The sequence below is a fragment of the Labrus mixtus genome, chromosome 5 (genome assembly GCF_963584025.1).
Source record: "Labrus mixtus chromosome 5, fLabMix1.1, whole genome shotgun sequence".
NCBI classification, from domain to species: domain Eukaryota; kingdom Metazoa; phylum Chordata; class Actinopteri; order Labriformes; family Labridae; genus Labrus; species Labrus mixtus.
Genome location: NC_083616.1, coordinates 10364802 through 10387377, shown reverse-complemented (window position 1 = coordinate 10387377; position 22576 = coordinate 10364802). Strand labels below are relative to the sequence as shown.

The following is a 22576-nucleotide window of genomic DNA, read 5'->3' as shown; positions in this document are numbered from 1 at the left end:
CCAAGCAGTGTCAACATTATCTTTTACTATCAAGCACATGTTCCTGAGCAAAAGATGTCGAGTGTCATGAATTGGTTTTGTATTTTGTAGATTTTCTGAGTTTCCCGTTTTTTCCCCGTGTTGCTTGTTTCCCTTGTGTGTTCATGATTCCTTGTGTTGATGGGTTCCTAGTTTTGTCTTCAGTGTTTCCTGTTTTATTTTGTCATTCCTTATCCTCGTGCCTCTCCATGTTCTAGTGTGTTTTGTTATTCTTGAGTTCTCCGTCTTCAGTGTTTCCTGATTTATTTTGTCCTCAGTGTTTCTTGTGTTTAATCCTGTGTTTGCCTCCGTGTTGATTGCCATCATTGTCTTCACCTGTGTTATTAGTCTCACGCTTTTAAATGGATATGTTTTTAATTGTGTGTTATAAATGGGTTACTGCTTTTGTAATGCAGGGTTAATTATCAAGTAGGTTTACACATACTGCAAGAAAAATGTAGGCTAATACCATGTGGTGCTTAATAACCAATAGAATAAGAAATGAAATCGAAAGCATTAAACAGCAAAATGATGACTTGTGGTAGGCTTAGGCTAAATATACCCTGATTGAAACAACTGTGAGAAATGTAGCCTATATTAAAGTTGAATAGCCTATCTGTTTGGGATAAATAAAAAAAACTACAATGAATATTTATGTTTATCCTTCTGATATTGTAGATATAGTATGAACATATTACTTTAACCCTACTCATTAATTGGCTTGAGTACGAGGCATCACATGTGAAGAGTAGTACTCCTCTATAGCCGCCAGGGGGCGACCTGTTGCACCACCCGGAGAGAGCATTGGATTGTGGGTATGTGGTGTTTCCTGACAGACTCTGACAGCCAGCCAGTCAGCTGCTGTAGAAAAGTTTTGATAGTGTCACAGCTCGTCTCCTTCGTGTTTGGTAAATGTCGCATCGCTTCCGAAACACATTTCCTGCGAAGGTTTTTTTTTTTCTTTTCTCTTCCGTCTAATTCAGCGGTCTCTAACTTGTGACTCTATTCGGTTAATAACGTATTAACTATTTGTAAAACATTTATAAAACATAAGTGTCGTGACTTGGATCAACTTTTGGGATGAGTTTAAACGAGCACTCCATGCAGGCTCTGTCGTGGAGGAAACTCTACTTGAGTCGAGCTAAACTGAAAGCCACCAGCCGGACTTCAGCTCTGTTGTCTGGGTTTGCGATGGTAAGTGAAAGTTTTGACCCACATACTTCATCTCGCAGTGATCTCAGTGTTTATTAGCCTACATGACTGTAAACTCTGTATAGGCCGTAGGCTCCAAACGCTGTTATAGAAAGTGACGCAGATTATTGTTCGTAAGAGCTGGATTGATCCTGACACTTTTCAGGCCTAATGACAGCCTTTGTGCACACTTTCAAAGAATATGGTTTAAAAACTGCTTTATTTCATTAAGGACGGTAGGCTACACCAAGTGGAAAGTTAAAGGTCACGGAAGCAAACGAAGCTGCAGTCTTCCGTTCAGTCGTTTTGACTCGATGTGTCCCTGTGCTTCAACAAAGCATCTGAAGTTTATGTAAACTTTAGGGATTGCCCACACACCTTTTTATAATCCCGGTTCTATCCTCCGCGTGAACAAGTAGACCGCACAAGAGCAATGCCAAAGCATATGATTATTTTATTTCCTAATTTGATTTATTTTCATAGACTAGGCTAAATAGCCTACATAAAATTCATAAATTGTCATAATGCAAAATATTGCTAATATTTGTGAGTATAAAACAGCAACAGCCTACTTCATTTATGAAACTTAGGGTTATAATATGCAGAGTATCAACTATGACTCCATTCTTTTAACTTTGAAAAGTAAACAAAAGAAAACAACAAATCTGATAATAACAATCATATATTGGTGTGTTTATCTGTAAGAAGGCATTTTAGTTACAGGTTTAGTACAACTGTTTCTGAACTCTTATTGCAAATGGATAATAAGGATACCAGTTGTTGTGATTTGTATCAGTAGCTCTGCTGTAACTATTGTCAACAGCAGGTTACTGTGTCAATATTCAATGGCTCCTAAATGACACATTCCTTTCTGTAAAACCAAAATGGTCAAAATGTGTGGTTTTTTTTCATCTGGAGTAGTGTCCTTCATCTTATTGTCCTAAATGTTTTAACTGACACTGGATACCTAAGCCCACCTGAAGGGTTACTTTAGCTCTTTAATATCAAAATAAAAACTCCAAGAGTCCAAGGGTTCAAATCCAAGTTTTACAAAAAAAAGAGCATGTAATGTGACAGGTTCAAATATTTTCATGCAATGATACAACACTTAAAACTAAAACACACAGCACTGCACAGAAACAGAACATGTCAGAGTAACACACCTGGTTGGCAACAACACATAGGCGTACTATCTGCAGTACTTCAATATCAACATAAAGTGACAGAACAGTGGCTGGTCTGTTGCTGTCTGTTAGGGACATGTTTGCACATGATAACAGAATTAGAAAAAACGTTTTGAGCAAACTGTTGTATGAACAGACATAACGTAGAAAGCGATCATTACTGTGTGTAGTTGATTTGGTTTTTTGCTTTTGATGTAGAAACATGGACAGTAATACAAACATGAAATCTGTATTAAAATAGTAGGCCTATATTATCACAGAGTCATAGGTTAATGTTAAACAATCAGGTATTGAAGGTTACCTACAGACCTACACGTTTTCTAAATTCTAACAAACACCACAGAACCACCAAAAGTGCAGGTAACAAATATATTGCTATTAAAGATGTAAAGCAATCATAACTAAACTGCCTGAATAAAGACACTTCCACTATTTGAACTATAAGCAGCAAAAAGTGACATTTTTCCGGTCTTATTTTCCAGGTTGCCATGGTGGAGGTACAGCTGGAGCGGGATTTTACGTACCCCCCCGGGCTGCTGATAGCCTTCAGCGCCTGCACCACTGTTCTTGTTGCGGTTCACCTCTTCGCCCTCATGATCAGCACCTGCATCCTGCCAAATCTCGAGGCGGTCAGCAACGTTCACAACCTCAACTCTGTCAATGAGTCTCCCCATGAGCGCATGCATCACCACATAGAGCTGGCCTGGGCCTTCTCCACGGTCATCGGCACCCTCCTCTTTCTCACCGAGGTGATGCTCCTGTGCTGGGTCAAGTTCTTGCCCCTCAAAAGCAACACGGAAGACAAAAACAACACCATAAGCTCTGGTCAGGCTGCAGCCATCGCCTCCACCTGCATCATGGTGCCCTTTGGGATCGTTTTCATCATGTTCGCTGTGCACTTTTACCGCACGCTCGTCAGTCACAAAACGGACCGTCAGATCCGAGAGCTGGAGCAAGTCATCCGGCTGCAGAACCAGCTCGATCACCGGACCGAGAACGAAGACCTGAAGTCTTCTGTCCATTTCCCTTGATAAGAGCCAATGAGAATATAACTGCAGCTGACATTGAGCAAGGGTTTTCTCCGGAAATCTCTTTTTACTGTAAAGCTTTATTTTTTAATGTCTATGGACTGGGCTTATTTTTTTAATTTGAAAGCGTCATATGTGGAGTGTTACAGTTTTCAAACCAATGCTTGGATGGTGCATGTTTAGGAAGTAGTTTACCTTTTTCCTGAAGGTACATCTTTTGCTCTCAGGCATTTGTATTTTAGTGGTTTTAATGGTGGCATATCATGACACTTGGGAAAATCTGTGTCACTTGTGAACCTGAGGACATCCCATCAGATCAAAACAGTGACAATGATTAAGTGACAGCATGCTTCTTCCACACAAAAGAACAGAGCTGGTTTAAATGCCCTCTGTCTGTGAGGTGAAATATTTTCAGAATGTGAAGGCTGAATTTTCTTTTTTTGATGGAGGTTAACTATTGAACTTAGCTCCATTGCAACCTCATGTTGAAACGTTCATACGGTTGATAAACTTGGTGTCTCTAGTTGTCACATGTACCTGGCTTCAGATGAGGCTTTGAATGGAGCTGAACCAAGCCTTAATTATCAATACATTATTCAATGATCTTGTTTTAATATCATCAGAAAGGCTATGCATGCTGTAAACCCAAAATGTGTTATTGCACTGAAGCGTTTCTTAGTGACTTTTCTTTTTTACGTAGCTCTTAACGGTTGGTTTTGGTCTATCAAATGTTTACATTCAATTTCCCTCACCTAGATTTCCAGTCCTCTGAAAACTCAATATATCTTCCTCTATTTCTGTTGTCCTCCATTTTTTATTATTTATAGTAAGGGAGAATTAGTTAGGTTGTTGTTTTATGTGTTTGAGATTCATTTTCTTCCTTCAGAGGAGTCATCTTCTCATGAAATCAATCTTGGGTAAAAAAAAGAGATCTCTGCTACATTTCCCATTGCTTTTTTAATTCTACTATCCGCTTACGTATAAAATAGTTACTGGCTTTGTACTCCTAGAGCGTTAGTATAAAGCACTCACGTATTGAAACACTTGTGCTTTGTACTTTTTGTAGATCACGGGTCACAGCATGTTGACATGTTGTTTAGGTTACACATTTTGAGGCCCAAAGATGTTTAAGTGTGAAGTTTGGTTTGTTCTTTTTGTCCTGTGGTACATTGCTGAGTTTGTTTGCATGTGTTTGCTTTGAGAAACGATTCTTTACATAGGTACAAACATGTCACAGTGTTATGATGACAGCATATTCTTATTGATATATAGGCTACCATCCTTTAATAAACTCTTTAAATACTGTATGTTAAACCTGTCACTACACCTGAGAATGTATACATTCTGTTCATCATTAATCAGGTCATTAAACACACAGTATATCTATTCTAAACTGTATTTAAATGATGGAGATGCTGTGGTCATTATTGCAATATTATTTGTTTACCGTCCACATACATGAATCTTATACTGTGTCATTGTTATGTTACAGACTCCAAACTATGTATTCAGGTTGTACATGAACAATGGTTATATCTTTGACAAGCCATCATTTTAAAGGATTTTTACTGTTGCTCCAAAGTGCTGTTTTTGGTTTTTCTAAAGCGATAACATTTTTTAAAAACAAAGAATAAATTAGTGTCAGCCTTGTTTTCGTCACCTGCTCACACTCTGGGACTCTTCTCATGTGAACTGCCACTTCAACCGTTCAGCACAGATAAGTGCAAAAGAGGGGACATGTTTCTTTGTTTCACCTTTGCTGTGTATTTATTTAATCCAGTGTTGTGTTACTTTGTATAGAGAAGTATCACTGCTTGTGTTCATACACACGCTAAAAGTGAACTTTTAGTGTGTGTGTGTGTGTGTGTGTGTGTGTGTGTGTGTGTGTGTGTGTGTGTGTTGTAAGCAGCCCACAGAGCTGCGGGTTTGTCACCAGGATGTTTTTAGTTGCTTGTTTGAGAATAAAACAGACCAGAGGATTTTTGTGTTATTTATTTTAGACTTGCATTAGAAACAACACAAACAAAACCCAAACCAAATAAGGAAACATTATTTATCTTGTGTTTTAAACTATGAGCTCAAAAGGAAAACCACACAGGAAATACGCACAAATGTGAGGTTAGCCTACTGTAAGAGCAACGGGCATCCAAATGAACTGTGACTCATTCACGTGTGTGCCATTCTCTTGAGTAACAAACGGTATGTTTTGTCAAAAGTATGACGTTTACGTTTGTAAGAGAGCATGGTTAGTCTCCATGAGTTTGTTTAGCTTCAGTGTTCCTGCACCATTACATCATTCTGTCCTCATGAAAACATTTTATTGGTGAAAGTGTCATATTATGGGAAGATTGCAAATTCAAAATAAAACAAAGGTCAAGATGGAAGGTCACCCGAGTCCGATATTAAAGCTGAATAGGTGTTATTTCTCCTGTGTGTTGCTCAAATACTCAGACTAATAACATCAATTGGAGTAGGTTAAAGGGAATTTAAACCTGCCAAGCCGTGCTCAACCAAAACACTGAAGAAACATACTGTATGTCTGTGACGATATGTTAAATCCTGTTGGACACAGATCTGTTAATAATGTGTCTGGATAAATTCAACAGGAGATAATACTTATCTTGATTAGATTTAAACCTGCAATGGAAACTAGAACTTTAACAAGTGTCACAACCTAGATCCTGACTAACAAACTCAGCCACAACCAAAAAAATCAGTGACTCATGTTATTAAATTAAGACCAATGATCCTGAAAGCTAAAGTAAAGAAAGGCTCTCGGATAACCAACATAATTATCTTTAGATTAACTGAAGACAAATGGGTATGTACACATTTCCCTCATCAAGAGGAATGTTGCTACATGCCTTCCACGGACCTGGGCTTCCTGTTTAACAAGGAAGTTTCTGAGTCATGAGTGAGAAAAAAAAAGAACTTACTTGCAGGTTGTTGGACCTTCAATCAAAAAAAATCAAACACAGAAGAGATATATTCCTGGCTGTGAATTATTTTTTGTCCACCAATACCTGTTCTCTGATGTTTGTTTGAGTAAAAAGATTTAAATGGGTTTTAGTTTCAAATGAAAATCTTGCACAAATGTCTCCTGAAATAGCAGGCTTGAACTCCTCTCTCTGGCTGCTGTTACCTCTGTTTGCTCCTCCTGATGCTTTGTCGGCCATGCTTAGCTTTTCTAGGATTGATGAGGAAGGAAGCTTCAAGTGTATATTGGTCCTGGCACTGTATCTACTGAAGAGATCACCCAGAGATAAACAGAAACTGAGGCTGCATTAGTTATTACACAGTCATGATAGAGATGTTGATGTGAAACACTCATACCTTTAAACACATCTATAAATAGTCCCACCTTCACTTAATCAGCTCCTCCACATTCTCTCCTCCTCTACAGTATTTTATATAACTATAAAGAATATAACTAACTATACATCAATATTATGTCATGTTCTTATACTATATGCAATTGTTTTCATCGTTGTGCTATTTAGTGTTTTTTTTTTTTATTTGACTTATATAAAATGTAAAATACTTTCATCTGGTTCATATGATAGTGATTTATTTGTTCACATTATGTCCTATTATATTCATTATAAGATAAGATAATCGTTTATTATCCCCAGTGGGGAAATTCAAGCGCTGCAGCAGTAAAAAGACAAGAAGAGCGTGCATAAAATAATAGATAGGAATAAAATAAAAGTACAATGTACAAATTTACAACTATTGAAATACATTGAAATACTAATAATTTATAGACATAGAATTGAATCTTTATCAAAAATACACAGTCCAAATATACTGTATCTACCTTTCATCATTCGAATAATCAGATACTGCACGATATGTTTTGCATTTGGTATAAATTATATTTCATCTATGTTATGTAATGATATCTTTACTTACCTTTTATAAACTATAAAACATTAATCTTAAGGCATTTTATTTCACTTCCATTTGAAATGCTTAAAACTTTAATTGAACATATCCAATTAATAATTCCAACGTGCTACATTTAAAAAGATGAATGTTTTAATTTGATGTAGGCTATTGTTAGCATGTAGTCAAAGTTTTATGTCATGATAAACTGTGATAATACAAATAAAAGGCCTTCACGGTTTCTATAGATTTAGCCTATTTATTTATTTTTGTGACGATAATTCATTTAAAAACAAAAAACAAAGTGCATACACTCTTCTGCTGAAGCAGAAAATTCACACCTGTTAGATCTACCTGTAAACCTACCTTCCTCTCACATTTTGTGTTCTTCCGCCTTTCTAGGATCTATTTTAGGACTTCTTTTTGCATGCGGATGGATACAATCTGTAACAAGGGCGAAGCAACTGCGAAGAGACCGAAAATAACAACAGCTTTTTCACAATGTTACTCCATCAGAGGATACTCCTTTGGTACAGGTGGGGAAGATTGAACTATTTAAGTACTTTTTCTTTGAGTTTTTTTGTAAGTATTTTATTTGACAGCCTGTTATCTTTAGAGAAGGATAACGTTACAGGTGATGCTCTCCATCACCTGTCGGGGCGTGTTAACCTCCAGTGGGCTGCTGATGTCAGCTAACAGCTGTAGCCTCTTTACCCAGGAACAAATGACAACTTACCGTGTTTATTTTGCTGTCTTTCCAGGATTTGACGAATGTAATGGAAATCGACAAACAAACTTCTGAAAAAGAGACACAGCCTCAGCACTGGACGAGCTGCAAGTTGATTATTGATCCCGCATTGACAAAAGGACTGTACAAAGTGTACCGTTATGATGGACAATATTATAACATACCCGTGAGCACTTTTTAATATCTGTTTATTGTTTGTGCTGCATGGACAATTGCCAGTAAAAATATGTTCCTGCTTTTGTATTGCCCTGAACAACGGCACGTTTTCCATCACAATAATGGATGTTGTTTACCTGAACAGGTGGAGGACTTAGGGCTGTTTCCTGTGGTTACACTCAGAGATCCTCGTATCTGCCGCCTGTGGAGCAAATTCATCAAGACTGACCTTTTACTTCCTAAATTTAAGGTAATTTTGTAGGTTGGAGAATTCCAAACCCTTTCTTAATGTTTGTTTTTGTTACTAATAGCCTACTGCATTGTAAAAAAAAAAAAGTTTTAAAGTTAAAGTAATTAAATCAGAAGAATGGTCACTGTCAGATTAATAATACATTCATTGCTAATTCACCGGCTAAATGGTTAAGAGCTGATATAACCCGTTTTGTATAGGTGATAATTTTAAATTATAGATTATTTACATATAATTTTCCTGATATATTGAGTTCTTAACTTCAGTTAATACTGATAAATGCTCATCAAAATGATCAATTATTATCACATTAACTAGAAAAGCAACACTTTTCAAATGCTTGTTTGCTCTCCAACTCAAAGATAATACAGCAATTGAAAAAGCACAAGTGACAAACTCCTTGTGATTATCATTATATTAATCCATTTCTAAAGGCATCATAAAGCTTTATTTTGTCTTGTTGCGTTTAATTCATGACACGTAGGCTCCCATATGGTAGGTATAGTTTCCAATAACAAGTATCTAATACGTTTGGATGTGTAAATAAACAGTATTAACTTCTGATATGACGTTAGCAAAATTTCTAAAGTTGCATGGAAAAATCGTGTACCTGCCCCATGTATGGAGGCTGTGGCCCTCCAAGCGGGACAATTGCCTCATTTCATTCTCCACTCTGTCTCTCCCCGATTGCTGACTATATCCACTATCTGTTCTCTAAATAAAGGCATAAAAAGCTCCAAAAAATAAACCTTTAAAAAAGAGAGACAATAGTTGTTTACCCTTTTCTTTTCAGGTTGATGGGTGGTATATCGACCCTGTTCCTCCCAAAGAAGTGACATTCTCCAGGTTGAACGACAATGTAAGGGAGGCGTTCTTGACTAATTTGTGCAAAAAACATGGGAACGTTGAAGAAGTGCAAATATTTTTCAGTCCAAAGAACAACAAGCACTTAGGGCTCGCAAAGGTCGTCTTCGACACAGTGAAGGCTGCTAAAGAAGCTGTTCAGCACCTGCATCAGACATCAGTGATGGGAAATATTATTCATGTGGAAATCGATCCCAAAGGTAACATTGGCTTTATGAATAACTTGCAATTTATGTACTCAGTAGACATTTTGTGGAATTGTATGATCATTGAAACGTATATCCTTCCTCAGGAGAAAACAGGGCTCGATACCTCCAGCTCCTCTTACATGGCCTCTACACTCCGTGGACGTTGCCAGTGGGCAGCAGTGAGGGAGCTCTTCAAAGCTTAATCGACAGCTTACTGGTAAACATTTACTGCTATCATTTCTGATTTGAATTTCAAGGAATAATGGAATTTAGTATTTTTAAACAAATACATTTGTTAGGCATCATGTTTCCCATCTGTTATTTAAAACAAATGTGTTTTGTATTTTTCTTTTGTATAAAAAAACCACAAATTGGAACATAGATTAAAATTTACAATCATTGTCCCACTCCCTCAGCAATTCATTTTAAGGTCAAAATAAGCATGGAAAACCTTCTTTAGTGGCAGATTTAGAATTATTTACCTTGGATTCCCCAAAAGATGTAATTAAATCATCAAGAATTTGGTCAACACAGGAGAAATAACACATATTCTGGACAGATACATAATAATATCATCTGTAAAAAAAACATGATCAAATGTGTCTGTTTTCATGCCCTGTATTCATGTCATGTTGCCTTTCTTATCCATCCATTCTGCATCCACATAGGGGGGCACAGCTGCCCAGAGACAGGCGAGTATCTCCAGCCCCACCAGCATCGCTACCCCCTTGTCTTTGGACACCGCTTACTCGGGTATTTGGCACGATACACCCTGCAGCTTTGGGCTCACGCCGCGTTCTCAGGGAACCCCCCGCACTCCTTGCTTGTCTGCTACTCCTCTCTCCCAGGACTCCTGCTACTCCAGTCTTCAGGCGACTCCAGTCCTCCTGGGGGAGCCCTCTACATATAGTGTTCACAAACCGTCAATAAGACGAGAGCTCTGCCATGGTAAACCTGCGAGGTATCACAGGGGATCCGGCGAAGTCTCAGATGCCAACTTCATTTTAAAGCATTGGCAACCACAGCCAACACACACACCAAACACGACTCAGATACCAACCAGCAGGCAGCAGCTCACACTGTGGGGTCAAAATGAGAAATCATCTTCTCTGGATGATACAGAGCCTTCCTTTGACATTGTCTCCCCTTTTGAGGAGTCCAGAGGAGTACTCAGCACTACATCCAAGTCTTTAAACCACAAGTCTTTCAGCATCATGAGCATTCAATTAACGGCTAACCAGCAGACAGCAAATAATGAAAGTAGTTACATAACAAACTTGTCTCCACCTGATGCTGACTTTTCCTCTGTCAGCCCTCATCCAGAGGTTGAGAGTTTGGACTCTCGCATTGAAAGTTTACTAATAAACAGCCAGAATACTAATCCTTCATACTTTGTTAGAAGGACAGATTTGGACTCTGAGGACAGCCCAGCATCGCCCTGCTCACCAGGGTCTCCTTGTGGATCCTACAAAGCAGACCATCAGCACTTCTGCAACAACACAGGGGATGTCAGTTCAGCTTGGCTAGAAAATGAAGACGATGAAACTGCTGATGCTGTTTCATTTCTCACAAGGAACTCCCAGTCTCCAAATCCTTCTGATTTCAAACATTTGGAAAGGAGGGCTCACATAAACAATGAACATCGGGCAAAAAATGAAGACGAAGGACCACCTGGAGCTTTGACACCCACACCAGAGATCCTCTCTCGTCCTCTGCCTCCACCTTTCTCTTCTCTTAAGAGCACCACTCCTCTTCATGCTCCTCCTGTCATTAGACCCGGATCTTGCCATCCACCAGTCCCCCCTTTTCCCTTCCCTATCCCTCCCTTTCCTCCACCTGTCCCACCTCGCCTGCCAAATGGTACCATCCCCATCCCACCTCCAGGCTGGATCCCACCTCCAGGTCATCACCCCCCCATCCCCATTCCTCCCCCTCCTTCAATCCCCCCTCCACTACCTTTTCTAAGACCCCCTCCACCTTTAATGCTGCTTCCTTCTGTTCCCCCTCCTGCGCCCACCTTCCCCTTACCCATTCAGCCTATAGGAGGTTTGGATAAGGGGACTGCTCTCAGGCCTGGCAGCACACCTTTACCTTTACCTCGACCTCCCTGGCCAGCTCCACCTTTTCCCAGGTTTAACCCCTTTGTGCCACCTCCAGGCTTCCCACTCCTGCGGGAAAATCCTCACAAGGTCACAATAGAAAAAGTTCTAGAAGTATTTATGGATGAACTGAAGTCCATCATTAAGAAGGACATAACACGACGAATGATTGAAGGTGTCGCTTTCAAGGCGTTTGAGGACTGGTGGGATTGTCTAGAGGAGAAAACAAAGGTGAGTTCTTTACTTGTTTTTTCACTGTGGTCAACCAAATCAAATAAAGGAGTCATTTTTGTGTGCTTAATGTTAATGCACTTTTGGAGCCAAAAGTTTCTTAATTTTTACTTTTTTTTTTACAACTAAGATACTAGTTTCTCCTTTGAAAAATGGGTCACTGAGTGCTGAAAAGAGAACCAAACTAACAGATCCAGTCAGTCACATCAGGGGCCAAGGCAGAAAACCTCCTCTGCCGTCCTTCAAGGTAGCTGTTCTGATTACCTTAACATGAAGTAAACTCATCATTGATCTCTGAGTTATGCATGGCATGATGTAATGCAAAATGATATCTTGTTGTGCAGGTAAAAAGGAAAAAAGAAGATGATCCAGCTTCATCAGAAAAGACAGATAATGTTTTGTGTTCTAATCATGAACGGTCTGGTGAGTATGATAACACAGTGAGGCTTCATTTAACTTTAACTTTCTATTGTAGCCTGTTGCTTGATTTGATGTGTGCGGTGCTCTTTCCATGTGGTTTTTAGAAGTGCAGCAGGGGGTGAACACATGTAGACCTGCATCTGAGAGAGCCAAACGCAGACATGCAAGACCACATGAGCTGGATAGTGAAGATGATGATGATGGAGATGAGGGGAACTCAGAAGAAGGCACACTTCAAGATAAAGAAATAACATCAAACAAAGTTGAGGATATTTTGCCAGTTGATGATGATCCTCAGATCACGGTAAATAGAGATATTGCGTTAAAAAGTATGTCTGTATATTGAAATGATGAAAGAGTCAATAACTGGTGTTGCGATTAGTCCAACAGAGAGGATCATGACGCAAGTGATGATAGAAATCAACCCGAGGAAGATGAGGAGTTTGCACAACAACACACGGAGGATGAAGATGCTGTCATCTGCCAAACTAGTGAAGGAGAACAGAGTTTAGGCAGTGGTATGTTTAAAGGTCATTCAGTTGCAACACTGAACACTTGTGTATGATCACACACCTTTAAGTACAGTATGGCTTTGTTTCTTTTCTATTATTTCTACTACAGAGACTTGTTCAGAGAGCAGCTTGTCGGAGGAAAGCGAGTGCTCATCAAACTTGGACTCCTCTGACTCGTTCACCTCAGAGAGCTTCGAGGACTCGTCAGACTCAGACCTCAGTCCCGAAGAAGACACAGAGGGCAGTGGGGACGACAGGAGCGGTGACTGTATCATTATATCGTCAGATGAAGAGTCAATGGAGCTTGAACCACCCGTCACACCCTCTGCCCCGTTAACACCTGGTGCTCAGCTGGAGCTGGAGCTGGAGCTGCAGGACTGGTCTACTCCATCTCATAGGGAAGAAACTGAGGAGAACGAGTTCACATCCTTTCAGCAAGAAATATGTGATTTAGATACCATGATGGAGCTCCAAACCAGCAAACCCCAGGAGATTCTTCATCCCCTGTCGCCTATTGGACTCCCAGGTTATCAGTCTTGTATGTTTTTGAGCAGTAAATGGAAATATTTCATACCTTAGGACAGTTAAGAAATATACTAAATAGGGATTCAAAAAGACTGAAATTAATTCTGATGCATCTATATGACCTCCAAATCAAACCATCAGCAACAAGATTGATTATCTATAATTATTGTTAAAGCCTGAATGGGTCTGTGTCGTCAAGGCTATTTGACAGCATGCCGCAGAAAACCGAATTTGTTCCATTTTTCTGCAAAAAACATTCACAATGATGTGACATGATTGGCTGTTAAAAGACAGCAGGGTTATGTTTTGTCAGAAACACAACCTATGCATGTTAAGGACAGGTTAAGCTAATTGATAAGACATAAAGCTTTTAGCACAGGGGTTCTCTCTGTAGCTTTAAGAAAGCAATAGAGAAAAACAATCTGAAGCTTCCAAATGTATTAATGTTTTGTTATTTTAAAGTTTTTTTTGTGATTTATCTGTGCAGCAGCAGAGCCACACCTCGATGTGGAAATGGAGAGCCCTGAATGGAGGATAGAGCCACTTGAGAACATAGAAAACCTGAGGCCTCTAACCCCTTCAGGCTACGTATTGGACAGTGACCCTGACCTTCTGTTAGGAAGTAAGCCAACATCTCCAGCTGTGGAGGAGGTGGAACGACCACAAACACCGGGCAGGGGGATAGTGGAAGTACTGGAAAGGGAGGACTCTGCAGAAGAAGTCCTCTCTCTCTCTCCAACAAGCTCTGAGCTTGTTCTTGCTCCCTCTGATCCCCTGCCATCATACCCATCATATCAGGAAAGGCCTAAAACTCCTGGTAGAGAGGACAGAAGATGGACTCTCTGCAGCTCAGTTAGAGCTCCAGCAACACCAGGCAGAGAGACCATCTTGTCAGGAAGTAGCACAGTGATGTGCCAAAATCTTTGCAGCGCCCCTCCTGTGCCATCCAACCCATACATCACAGCCCCAAAGACTCCAGGACGGGACATAATCCTACCTCCAAGAGCCATAGTCCACAGAAGGAAAACTCAAACAACCACCTCACAGCCTCTGTTCTGCGAGTCCCTCATGGGTTCCTCTCCCTTGAGCCCATCTGAGTCCTCATCTGACTCTGCTGATGGGAGGCCCATGTGGGTCAGGTCAAGTGTGAGGATGAAGCCTCTGCAGGGACTGGAAAACATGCCCGGACTTCTAGATGAGGAGAATAGGAGAGAGACAGAGAAATCCTCACTGAGGAGAAAACATCTGAGGAGGCTAAAGAGGAGAATCTTTAAAAGACAGAAATACCTGAAAAGAATCACAGGTCCGCCTCGTTCCTCTTGTTGCCGTCCTAACAGGTGGAGTTCACTCCGTGAGGAGAGGAGGATAATTCATCGGGTTTGGAAGGAGGGCCTGGATGAGGAAGATTCGAGGCTGCTGCAGTGCACATACGAAAGGTTACAGGAGGAGGATAATGGCTTTGGGTGGCTGAATGACACCCTGTGGATACCTCACCCTCATATCCTTTATGACATGGTTTTACTTTTTAATTGCATATTAGATTAAATTCAATTTAAAGCATTAATTTAAGGACCGTGTCAGAAATTATATAAACTAATATTTCCAGGAACTGCCTTTCCTTTCACACAGGACATGCTCGTCACAGCAGGAGATCATCTGTGTAAGATGCACTCTCGTGATCTTAAATACGCCTTTTTTTTAGGGGGGAGGTAGCTTGTGCAGGAGGAGGAATTTTTAAGAAAACAAACAGGCAATTGAAGTGAGAGTTTAAAGCAGAACAACCTCACTCAGCGATGGTATCATCCTCCCTATTTCCCATAGACTACAACCTGCTGTGGTCTCACATGGGCCCACTCAGCATTTTACTATTGGGCTGGCAGGAAAAAAGTTGGCATAAAGTCAGAGTTCACAGATTTGGTCATTTGCGTTCACACATGCACCCCACCTGGACAGTGTTACATGACATTTTACAAGCGTAGTGCATGTGTGAAAGCGTCTTAAGTAACTGGAAATGTATAAAAACTGTGTTGTGGAGTCATCGAAAGTTCTGCTTTTAAAGCATCATTTAACACATGAATAACCTTATTTGATTGGTAAACAGTGCTGTGTAATTAATGTACTGTATTTGACATCCTTAACCGCTTCTCACTGACCAAAGTTGTTCCTGAGACAAGTGATGAACACAATCCCTGGCTTCCCCACCACAGGACTGGCTCTGCTCGCAGCGAAGGATTCTACAGAATCAGCAAGACAGATAAATTAAAGTATCTCATCAACACAAAGCTGACCACTGAGCTTCCATGTAGGAGTACTCAGGTATGAAAGAGGGTAGGGTTTGATGATCCAGTGCCCAGATATTATCATCCAGTCAATGCATAATGTCAGTGTGTATATCTGCAGGGGAAGTGCATCCCAGCCCAGCAGCCGACCTCCCTGCGAGCTGGATCAGACTTCAGGTCTGAACAGCGACGTCTGCTGTCCTCGTTCAGCTGTGACAGTGACCTGGTCAAGTTCAACCAGCTAAAGGTAAGTCAGGTTAAACTCAAAAGTAGGGGCAGGGGTGTCCTAGTGATTAGTTTGTCAACCCCTTGTACAGAGGATGTTGTCCTCAAAGCAGAAGCCTGGGTTAGAATCTAAGATGTCATTCCCCACCCTCTCTCTTCAATGTCCGACTATATCCTCTCTCCTGTCTCTCAAGTAAAAGGCATAAAAAGCCTGAAATAAAACAACTCAAAAGTAAGTAATTATTATAATAATGATAGTAATAATAATAACAATAACCTTAAATTTCACAGCTTTTTTTAGTTACAAAAGGCTTCATAAAGACACATAATGAAAACACAGGTAGCAAAGATTTAGAAATAACAAATATGCAACAGCATAAGGATGGATGGATGGATGGATCGTCTTTTTGGTCATGTTACTCCTCATATCTCTTTAAATCAGTTCCGGAAGAAGAGAATTCGTTTCACCTGGAGTCATATCCACGAGTGGGGCTTGTTCGCGATGGAGCCCATAGCAGCGGATGAGATGGTGATTGAGTATGTGGGCCAAATCGTCAGACAGGTAAGACAACTCTAACTGATAACAAGAAAAAAGTTCACAACACACCCATCTGGATAAAAAACACAGATGGGCTTTTAATCAAGCTGCTATTCCCAAAAGTATTTCATCTGATTAGCTCAGTTTTCATCTTGGGTCCTCTGGTTGTCTGAGGTACTTTCCTGCAGTGTGAGATGAGCTACAGTGATGAATAACAATCTGTGATCCGTTTCTTTCAGGTCATTGCTGACATGAGGGAGCAGAGGTACGAGGAGGAGGGCATTGGGAGCAGCTATTTGTTCCGGGTTGATCAGGACACCATCATTGATGCTACTAAATGTGGGAATTTGGCCAGATTTATCAACCACAGCTGCAATGTAAGTAAAGGAGGGAGATCAGAAAGGATTAGATGAGATCACTATTTAGTTAAAAATGATCCTCAAAGCTTGACTTGCATCTGATTTTTATTCTGTCTTGCAGCCCAACTGTTATGCAAAGATCATCACTGTGAACTCTCAGAAAAAGATAGTGATTTACTCCAGGCAGCAGATAAGCGTGGACGAAGAGATCACGTACGACTACAAGTTTCCCATTGAGGACACAAAGATTCCTTGTTTATGTGGAGCAGATAGCTGCCGTGGCTCCCTGAACTGAAGAAGTGTCCTGATTATGTCAAGAGCCAAAGTAGCCCGGAGGTAGTGCACAATGTAAACACAGACACTGAAGATGTTTGAAAGCATCCATTTTTAATATGTGAAAAATAAGCAGTCATTAAGTGTCTGGAGGCCAAACTGGAGCTGATGGAAGCAGAGGAGTGGTGCTGCTGCTCAGTGATGAAGGGTTTCCTTATGGGACAAACACCTGGAGCTTTATCAGTGGAGGTTTGACATGACTTTTAATGTGTCACCTACAACTACTGTGAAAAACAACATCCTCATTTTCTGGCTAAACATTACAAATCACCACATTTATTTTCACATTACAGTCTACGTAAACATGGCAACACTTTGTCAACATCCATATTGTTGTCTTAATCCTGTGGGAGGGAAGGACATCATGCAGAAGCCCTCGGTTAGGATTAATTGTCTGTTTTGTTCAAATGACAACAAAAATGTCTTTCATTTACGAGAGCTTGAATTGTGTTTTTGCTTGAATCAAGCTTGTATCGATAATATGGATTTTCTCTTCAACATTTTATATATAGTTTGGCATTATGAATGTTAAACTTGTGACATTCTCTTTTTTTTTTACAATTGTAAAAAGAACATCAAGAAAATTATGTTTAATAAGAAACAGGAGAGACTATAATGAAGTCATGTTCAATCCACATTTATCTCTTTAAATGATACATTGTAAAAAAAAACATGTAACTCAAAGACTAAAAGAATAACAGCTTTGATAAACATGCTGTGTGCACTTCCATGTATTGTGTATCCAACAATATAAGATCGATTATACCAATTAAAAGCTAAATAAGTCCACAAACAGACTCTTAAAGTACATTTATTGCTGATTAAACATGTATCAAATGTTCCTTGAAATTCCATTTGGTGTCAGGACAGTCAGGTTTCCTCTCGCATGCTGGTCCGCTTCAATGGCTTGAAAAAGAGACTTGAAGTTTCCTGCACCAAAGCCCTGTCAAGAAAGGATGTACTTAAGTAAGTTTTTTTTTTTTTTAGTACGAACTGTGATCACTTGTGTTGTCATATTAAGACATCAAATCATGCACTGTCTGTTCCCTCTTGCACAAGTTGTCATCCGTGCAGTGGCGCCCTCACCTGGTGGTTGTGTCTCTGAATGACTTCCAAGAACACGGTTGGCCGATCCTGAACCGGCTTGGTGAAGATCTGAAGTAAATAGCCGTTATCGTCGAAGTCCACCAAGATCTTCAACTCCTGGAAATGAATAAGATCACATCTGTTCTTGAAAGGTGCTTTAAAAATAAACTTTACTTACATTAGAGCGAATGTCTGTTGTAAAATAACAAACAAAAAAACTTAACATTAAGGTACATTTCACCATTAACAGGTTGCTTGTTAGCATGCATATTGGTTTAAGTATTTGTAGAACATAAGGAAAAATAAGGAGCTGTTAAATGCTTTTGAATGACTAAAGAGGAGTCTGCCTGCTACTGATGTGCTTCAGTAAGCATCTAGTTAATGGTTTGTATGTATACCTTGATAAAACAGTTTAACAAGAGGAGGCAGAAAGCAGTGTTGTCAATAAGCATTTAATGTATATTTGTGAAATACTATATTACTTCCATTGATCAAAAATCATAATGGATCCAACTGTGAAACTAAACACTGAAACATAAGGTTCCCTCTGCATCATTCCTCCAATTCAGTCAAAGTAAGATCTTAGTTCTGACCTGCAAAACATCCAGATCCTCTGACACTTTGACCTTTGAGTTTTTCAGGTTCTCCCTCAGCTGGTCGTAGTAAGTGTCCGGTACACACATGAACTCCATCCCTCGCTCCTTCAGGTTACGGATCTGTGAATCAGGGATTCATCAGAGCATCATCAGGGCTGCTTCAGGGATAAATCTACACACTAAAGCTAAAGAATATTTAGTAAACTCACTGCAGTGATGATGTCTGATGTGTTCATGGCGATATGCTGCACTCCTGGACCTCCATAGTACTCCACATACTCCTGGTAAAGAAAATGTAGGAAAATGCTGCCTGTTAGTTAACCATTACTGAGGGACTAATTGTTTCTTGTTGAAGTGTGTGATCACACCTGAATCTGAGACTTTCTCTTCCCCATGGCCGGCTCGTTGATGGGCATCTTCACCGTCTCCTCATAGTTTGCAACCACGATGGAGCGAAGGGCACTGAACTCTGTCTGGAGCTGCTTATCATCCACCGACCAGAAGCGGTGGAAGAGGAGGTTTCTTTGATACCTAAAGGATCAGAAACCATAGAATAAGACATGTAAGTTTGAACATGGCTGCAAAAGTAAAACATTATCTATAATAAATAATCATTCAAACTCTTTCAGCCATTATGCTTTTCACTGTGGACTACTGAACAAAAATGATTGACATTTTGAGCTATGAGCCGGCTCCATGAGGTTCTTCACAAAAATGCTCCAGGCTTTTGTTACTCCCCTCTTTCTAGGATTGACCAATGAGCTCCCTCATTTAGAGCGCTGCCTCCCCCTCCGCCTTTCATGCCTGTATGATGGGCTAAAAACAAGATCCAGATGTAGAGAACTGCTGGAGACCCACTTAAAAAAATGCAAAGTCATTGTGATCCCTGACGCCAGTAAAGCAGAGTTATGCAAGAATTGGACACCGTTTGACCCCTCCTGTCCCCCATCACACCATCACATCCCAACACAACAGACCACAACACAGAGAGGTGTAGAAAATGTAAATTACCATTCAACCACAGGAACCATCTCATCATCTGGTTGGTTTCCTACAACGTGATCAATGAAGTCCAGCTTTCCACTTGGTCTGCGTGGAAAAACAGACACATGCAAACAATGAGTTACTGCATTTGTTGTAATACTCCCTTTTTTTTTTTATTTGTCTTGTAGGAAACATAATAACTGATTCACACTCACAGTTTGGATAATAGAGGGTCCTTGAACAGAGGGGGGTTGAAGCCTGGCAGAAACAAGCCGGTGTAACCTGTCCTCTCCACAAATGTGTGTGTGGTGTCACCGTACTGCAGAAAACAAAACAAAGTTTGAGAGTCAATTTCATGATGTGTTCAATTGAAAAAGAGACCATAATATTCACACCTAGTTCAAAGGATTCACACTGACTAATGTCTCTTACGGTCTGAAGCACAGCCAGCCGGACTTTGCCTTGCTTGTCCTCCAGCGTGTGCGGCTCCTTTATAATAACTGCACCTCGCTCTCGGGCTTTCTGTGGAAGAGGATGTGTGAAAAGTGCATCATGTACTTGAACATATGAATCCAATAGCAAAAATGCAACCTTAAAAATGTTAGTTTTACCTGCACAAGGAAGTCACAGTCCTGCACTGTAAATGCAATGTCCTTCACTCCATCCCCATGCTTCACTAAATGATCTCCCATCTCTGAGAAAAGATCACAACATGTTCTTTAGCTGCACAAAATCAACAATTCTTAATAAATGAATGTGTTAAGTGTCTTTCTCAGCACCTAAAATAACTTAAATGTAAGTAAAATGTATTTATGAATATTATACTACTTGACTGTTGCAAAGCCCACACCACTAACTGGATACAAATAACTTGTATTGTTCTGCACACTAGAGAGTTTTTGTCAGAATACATCAGGATGTTTTGGTATAATTCTGTCATTTTTCATCATGTCTCACTGGAGTATAGCGCTTGATTTCTGACCATTACATGCAAGTATAATGAATGGAATTCCACTGGCCTGCTAACCATTAGTGTTCAATAATAAAATAGAGATTTGCATTGTTAGAAAAAAAATCTCACACAATTATTTTTTTGTGTCCGAATGATGCTTTGTTAGATGATTTAATATTCTGGGTAAAACTCAGTTTACACTTGCACTGCACTGATCTTGTTTTTATTATGATGACATTTTAGATGGTTTGATGACATTGAGAACAAAGCTCCTGATCAGTTTTGTACCTTTGTTTCCAGGATTCAGGGCGGAGGAGAACACATAAATGATCTGTGAAACACAACAGAAAAAACATGGTTCCATTTATTTGATTGTTACCACTTAATTACAATGTGATAACTCTAAATGTTGCTCTATAATCCCTTATACTAAAGAGAACTATACAGTATGACATTACATTTCACACATTTCCTTTTCAAATGTGAACACTTGGTAAAACATCAATTCAACCTGCTTCAAACCTCATTGACACTTTTGTTTTGTCACAGTTAAAACAATCTTCAGATGTATTTGTGTTCTCACAGTTTAAAGTGTTTAACTTCCAGGTTCTGTGTATTCTTTACCTTTCCTTGTCTGACTGCGTGGGACACCACATCTCGACTGCCTGTCTCCAGACCCTGGTAAGCCAGAGGCTCAAATCCCAGCTTGTTACAGTAAAATGAAGCAGCCTGAAAAAGATGATTTATATTTTATTCAGCAGCAAGTAATGCCTGTTATATTATAGAGTATACATGAATATGGTAAAATATACATAAATATATATGGTAGTGCCTTGTACATTCTCATAGCGCCACCTCCTGGTGACTTGTGGAGATGTATTCAGTTAGTGCTGTGTTAAAATGTACAAAGTGCTCTGTGGTTATCCACACTGAGTCCCCGCCACCCCTCAGGAGAACCAATAGCCTTGCTGTGTCTAACATCTACCCCTCCATCTGTGAGGAAAAATGCTTGAATAAAAAGTCTTTCTTAAACAAAAAAGTAGAAAGGTGTCTTACCTGTTTTGCATTTCCAACCCAAAATGTTAAGTGGTCGAAGCAGAGGAACCTGCCCTGCTCATGCTAAAGACAGGAAGAAATGATAATGTAGTCACTGACAGTAGTTACTTCTTTTTTCACACTTTTATTGTAATAAGTTAATAAGTTACCAAGTAACCCAAAGGAAAAGACATTCTCTATTGTTGTCTGCATAATTGCTGAATCTATACTTTTTCATCTCTGCTCAGTAGTGGAAGCAATATGTTAAGGTTACCTACCTTTTCTCCTTTATCTGTGTATGTTGTCTGAAATGAAGAAAAACATCAAAAAGTCAACCAATTACAAATAAAAAAGACGAGTGCAAGCCATTTAAAACGACTCAACAGTGAAGGGTAACTCACCATTTTGCTCCGGTGACCTAACCTGGCTGTCAGTATGAAATGTACAATGAAGTTCAGAATTTAAACGCTGAAATTGATGTTCACTGAGTCCACACCCACCAGTGAGGGGGGAGAAGTTGGAGGAGGAGGAGGAGGAGAAGAAGGAGGAGGAGGAAGAAGAGGTAAAGTATTGATGCTTGTTGCATTTTTGCTGTTATACAATGATTACTCGGGAAAACATGTCAACATACCACAGCTCAGATTAGACCTCAACACTTCATTCCTGTCCCTTTGATTGTGCGTAAAATGTTCCTGCTGAGAGACTAGGGATAACTTATTTTGCACTCCAAAAAATCACTGAAGCTTATTTTTACGACTTTTTTCTTTCATAATTCATAAAAATAATCAGGATTAAATATAAACAAATCCAAAGTGTTATTTGCACTGATTAGAGAAGAACTGGTTCTCCTTAAAGGGTCAGATTTACAGCTGCACTTTTCAAGAAGAAGA

The 22576-nt window shown here is 39.8% G+C and overlaps 3 protein-coding genes across 3 annotated transcripts; 2 read left to right on the top strand and 1 right to left on the bottom strand.

Moving 5' to 3' along the window:
• Positions 1 to 854: 854 nt before the first annotated feature.
• On the top strand, positions 855 to 5400 carry LOC132973979 (calcium release-activated calcium channel protein 1-like). Its single transcript, XM_061037721.1, has 2 exons — positions 855 to 1212; positions 2876 to 5400. The coding sequence occupies exons 1-2, from the start codon at positions 1099 to 1101 to the stop codon at positions 3422 to 3424; spliced, it is 663 nt and encodes a 220-aa protein (XP_060893704.1). The 5' UTR covers positions 855 to 1098; the 3' UTR covers positions 3425 to 5400.
• A 2674-nt stretch (positions 5401 to 8074) lies between these two features.
• Positions 8075 to 17664, top strand: LOC132974769 (histone-lysine N-methyltransferase SETD1B-A-like). Its single transcript, XM_061039044.1, has 13 exons — positions 8075 to 8220; positions 8356 to 8460; positions 9254 to 9524; positions 9617 to 9729; positions 10181 to 11842; positions 12645 to 12780; positions 12884 to 13300; positions 13787 to 14797; positions 15449 to 15615; positions 15700 to 15825; positions 16246 to 16365; positions 16581 to 16718; positions 16822 to 17664. The coding sequence occupies exons 1-13, from the start codon at positions 8083 to 8085 to the stop codon at positions 16993 to 16995; spliced, it is 4578 nt and encodes a 1525-aa protein (XP_060895027.1). The 5' UTR covers positions 8075 to 8082; the 3' UTR covers positions 16996 to 17664.
• Positions 17429 to 22156, bottom strand: hpdb (4-hydroxyphenylpyruvate dioxygenase b). The gene is made up of 14 exons (XM_061037713.1): positions 22088 to 22156; positions 21965 to 21991; positions 21708 to 21770; positions 21276 to 21380; positions 20940 to 20982; positions 20311 to 20393; positions 20132 to 20221; positions 19915 to 20018; positions 19727 to 19804; positions 19084 to 19246; positions 18925 to 18996; positions 18713 to 18835; positions 18120 to 18236; positions 17429 to 17976 (listed from the first exon to the last, which is right to left on the bottom strand). Exons 1-14 carry the CDS (start codon positions 22088 to 22090, stop codon positions 17866 to 17868), a joined length of 1182 nt encoding a protein of 393 aa, XP_060893696.1. The 5' UTR covers positions 22091 to 22156; the 3' UTR covers positions 17429 to 17865.
• Between the last annotated feature and the right edge of the window lie 420 nt (positions 22157 to 22576).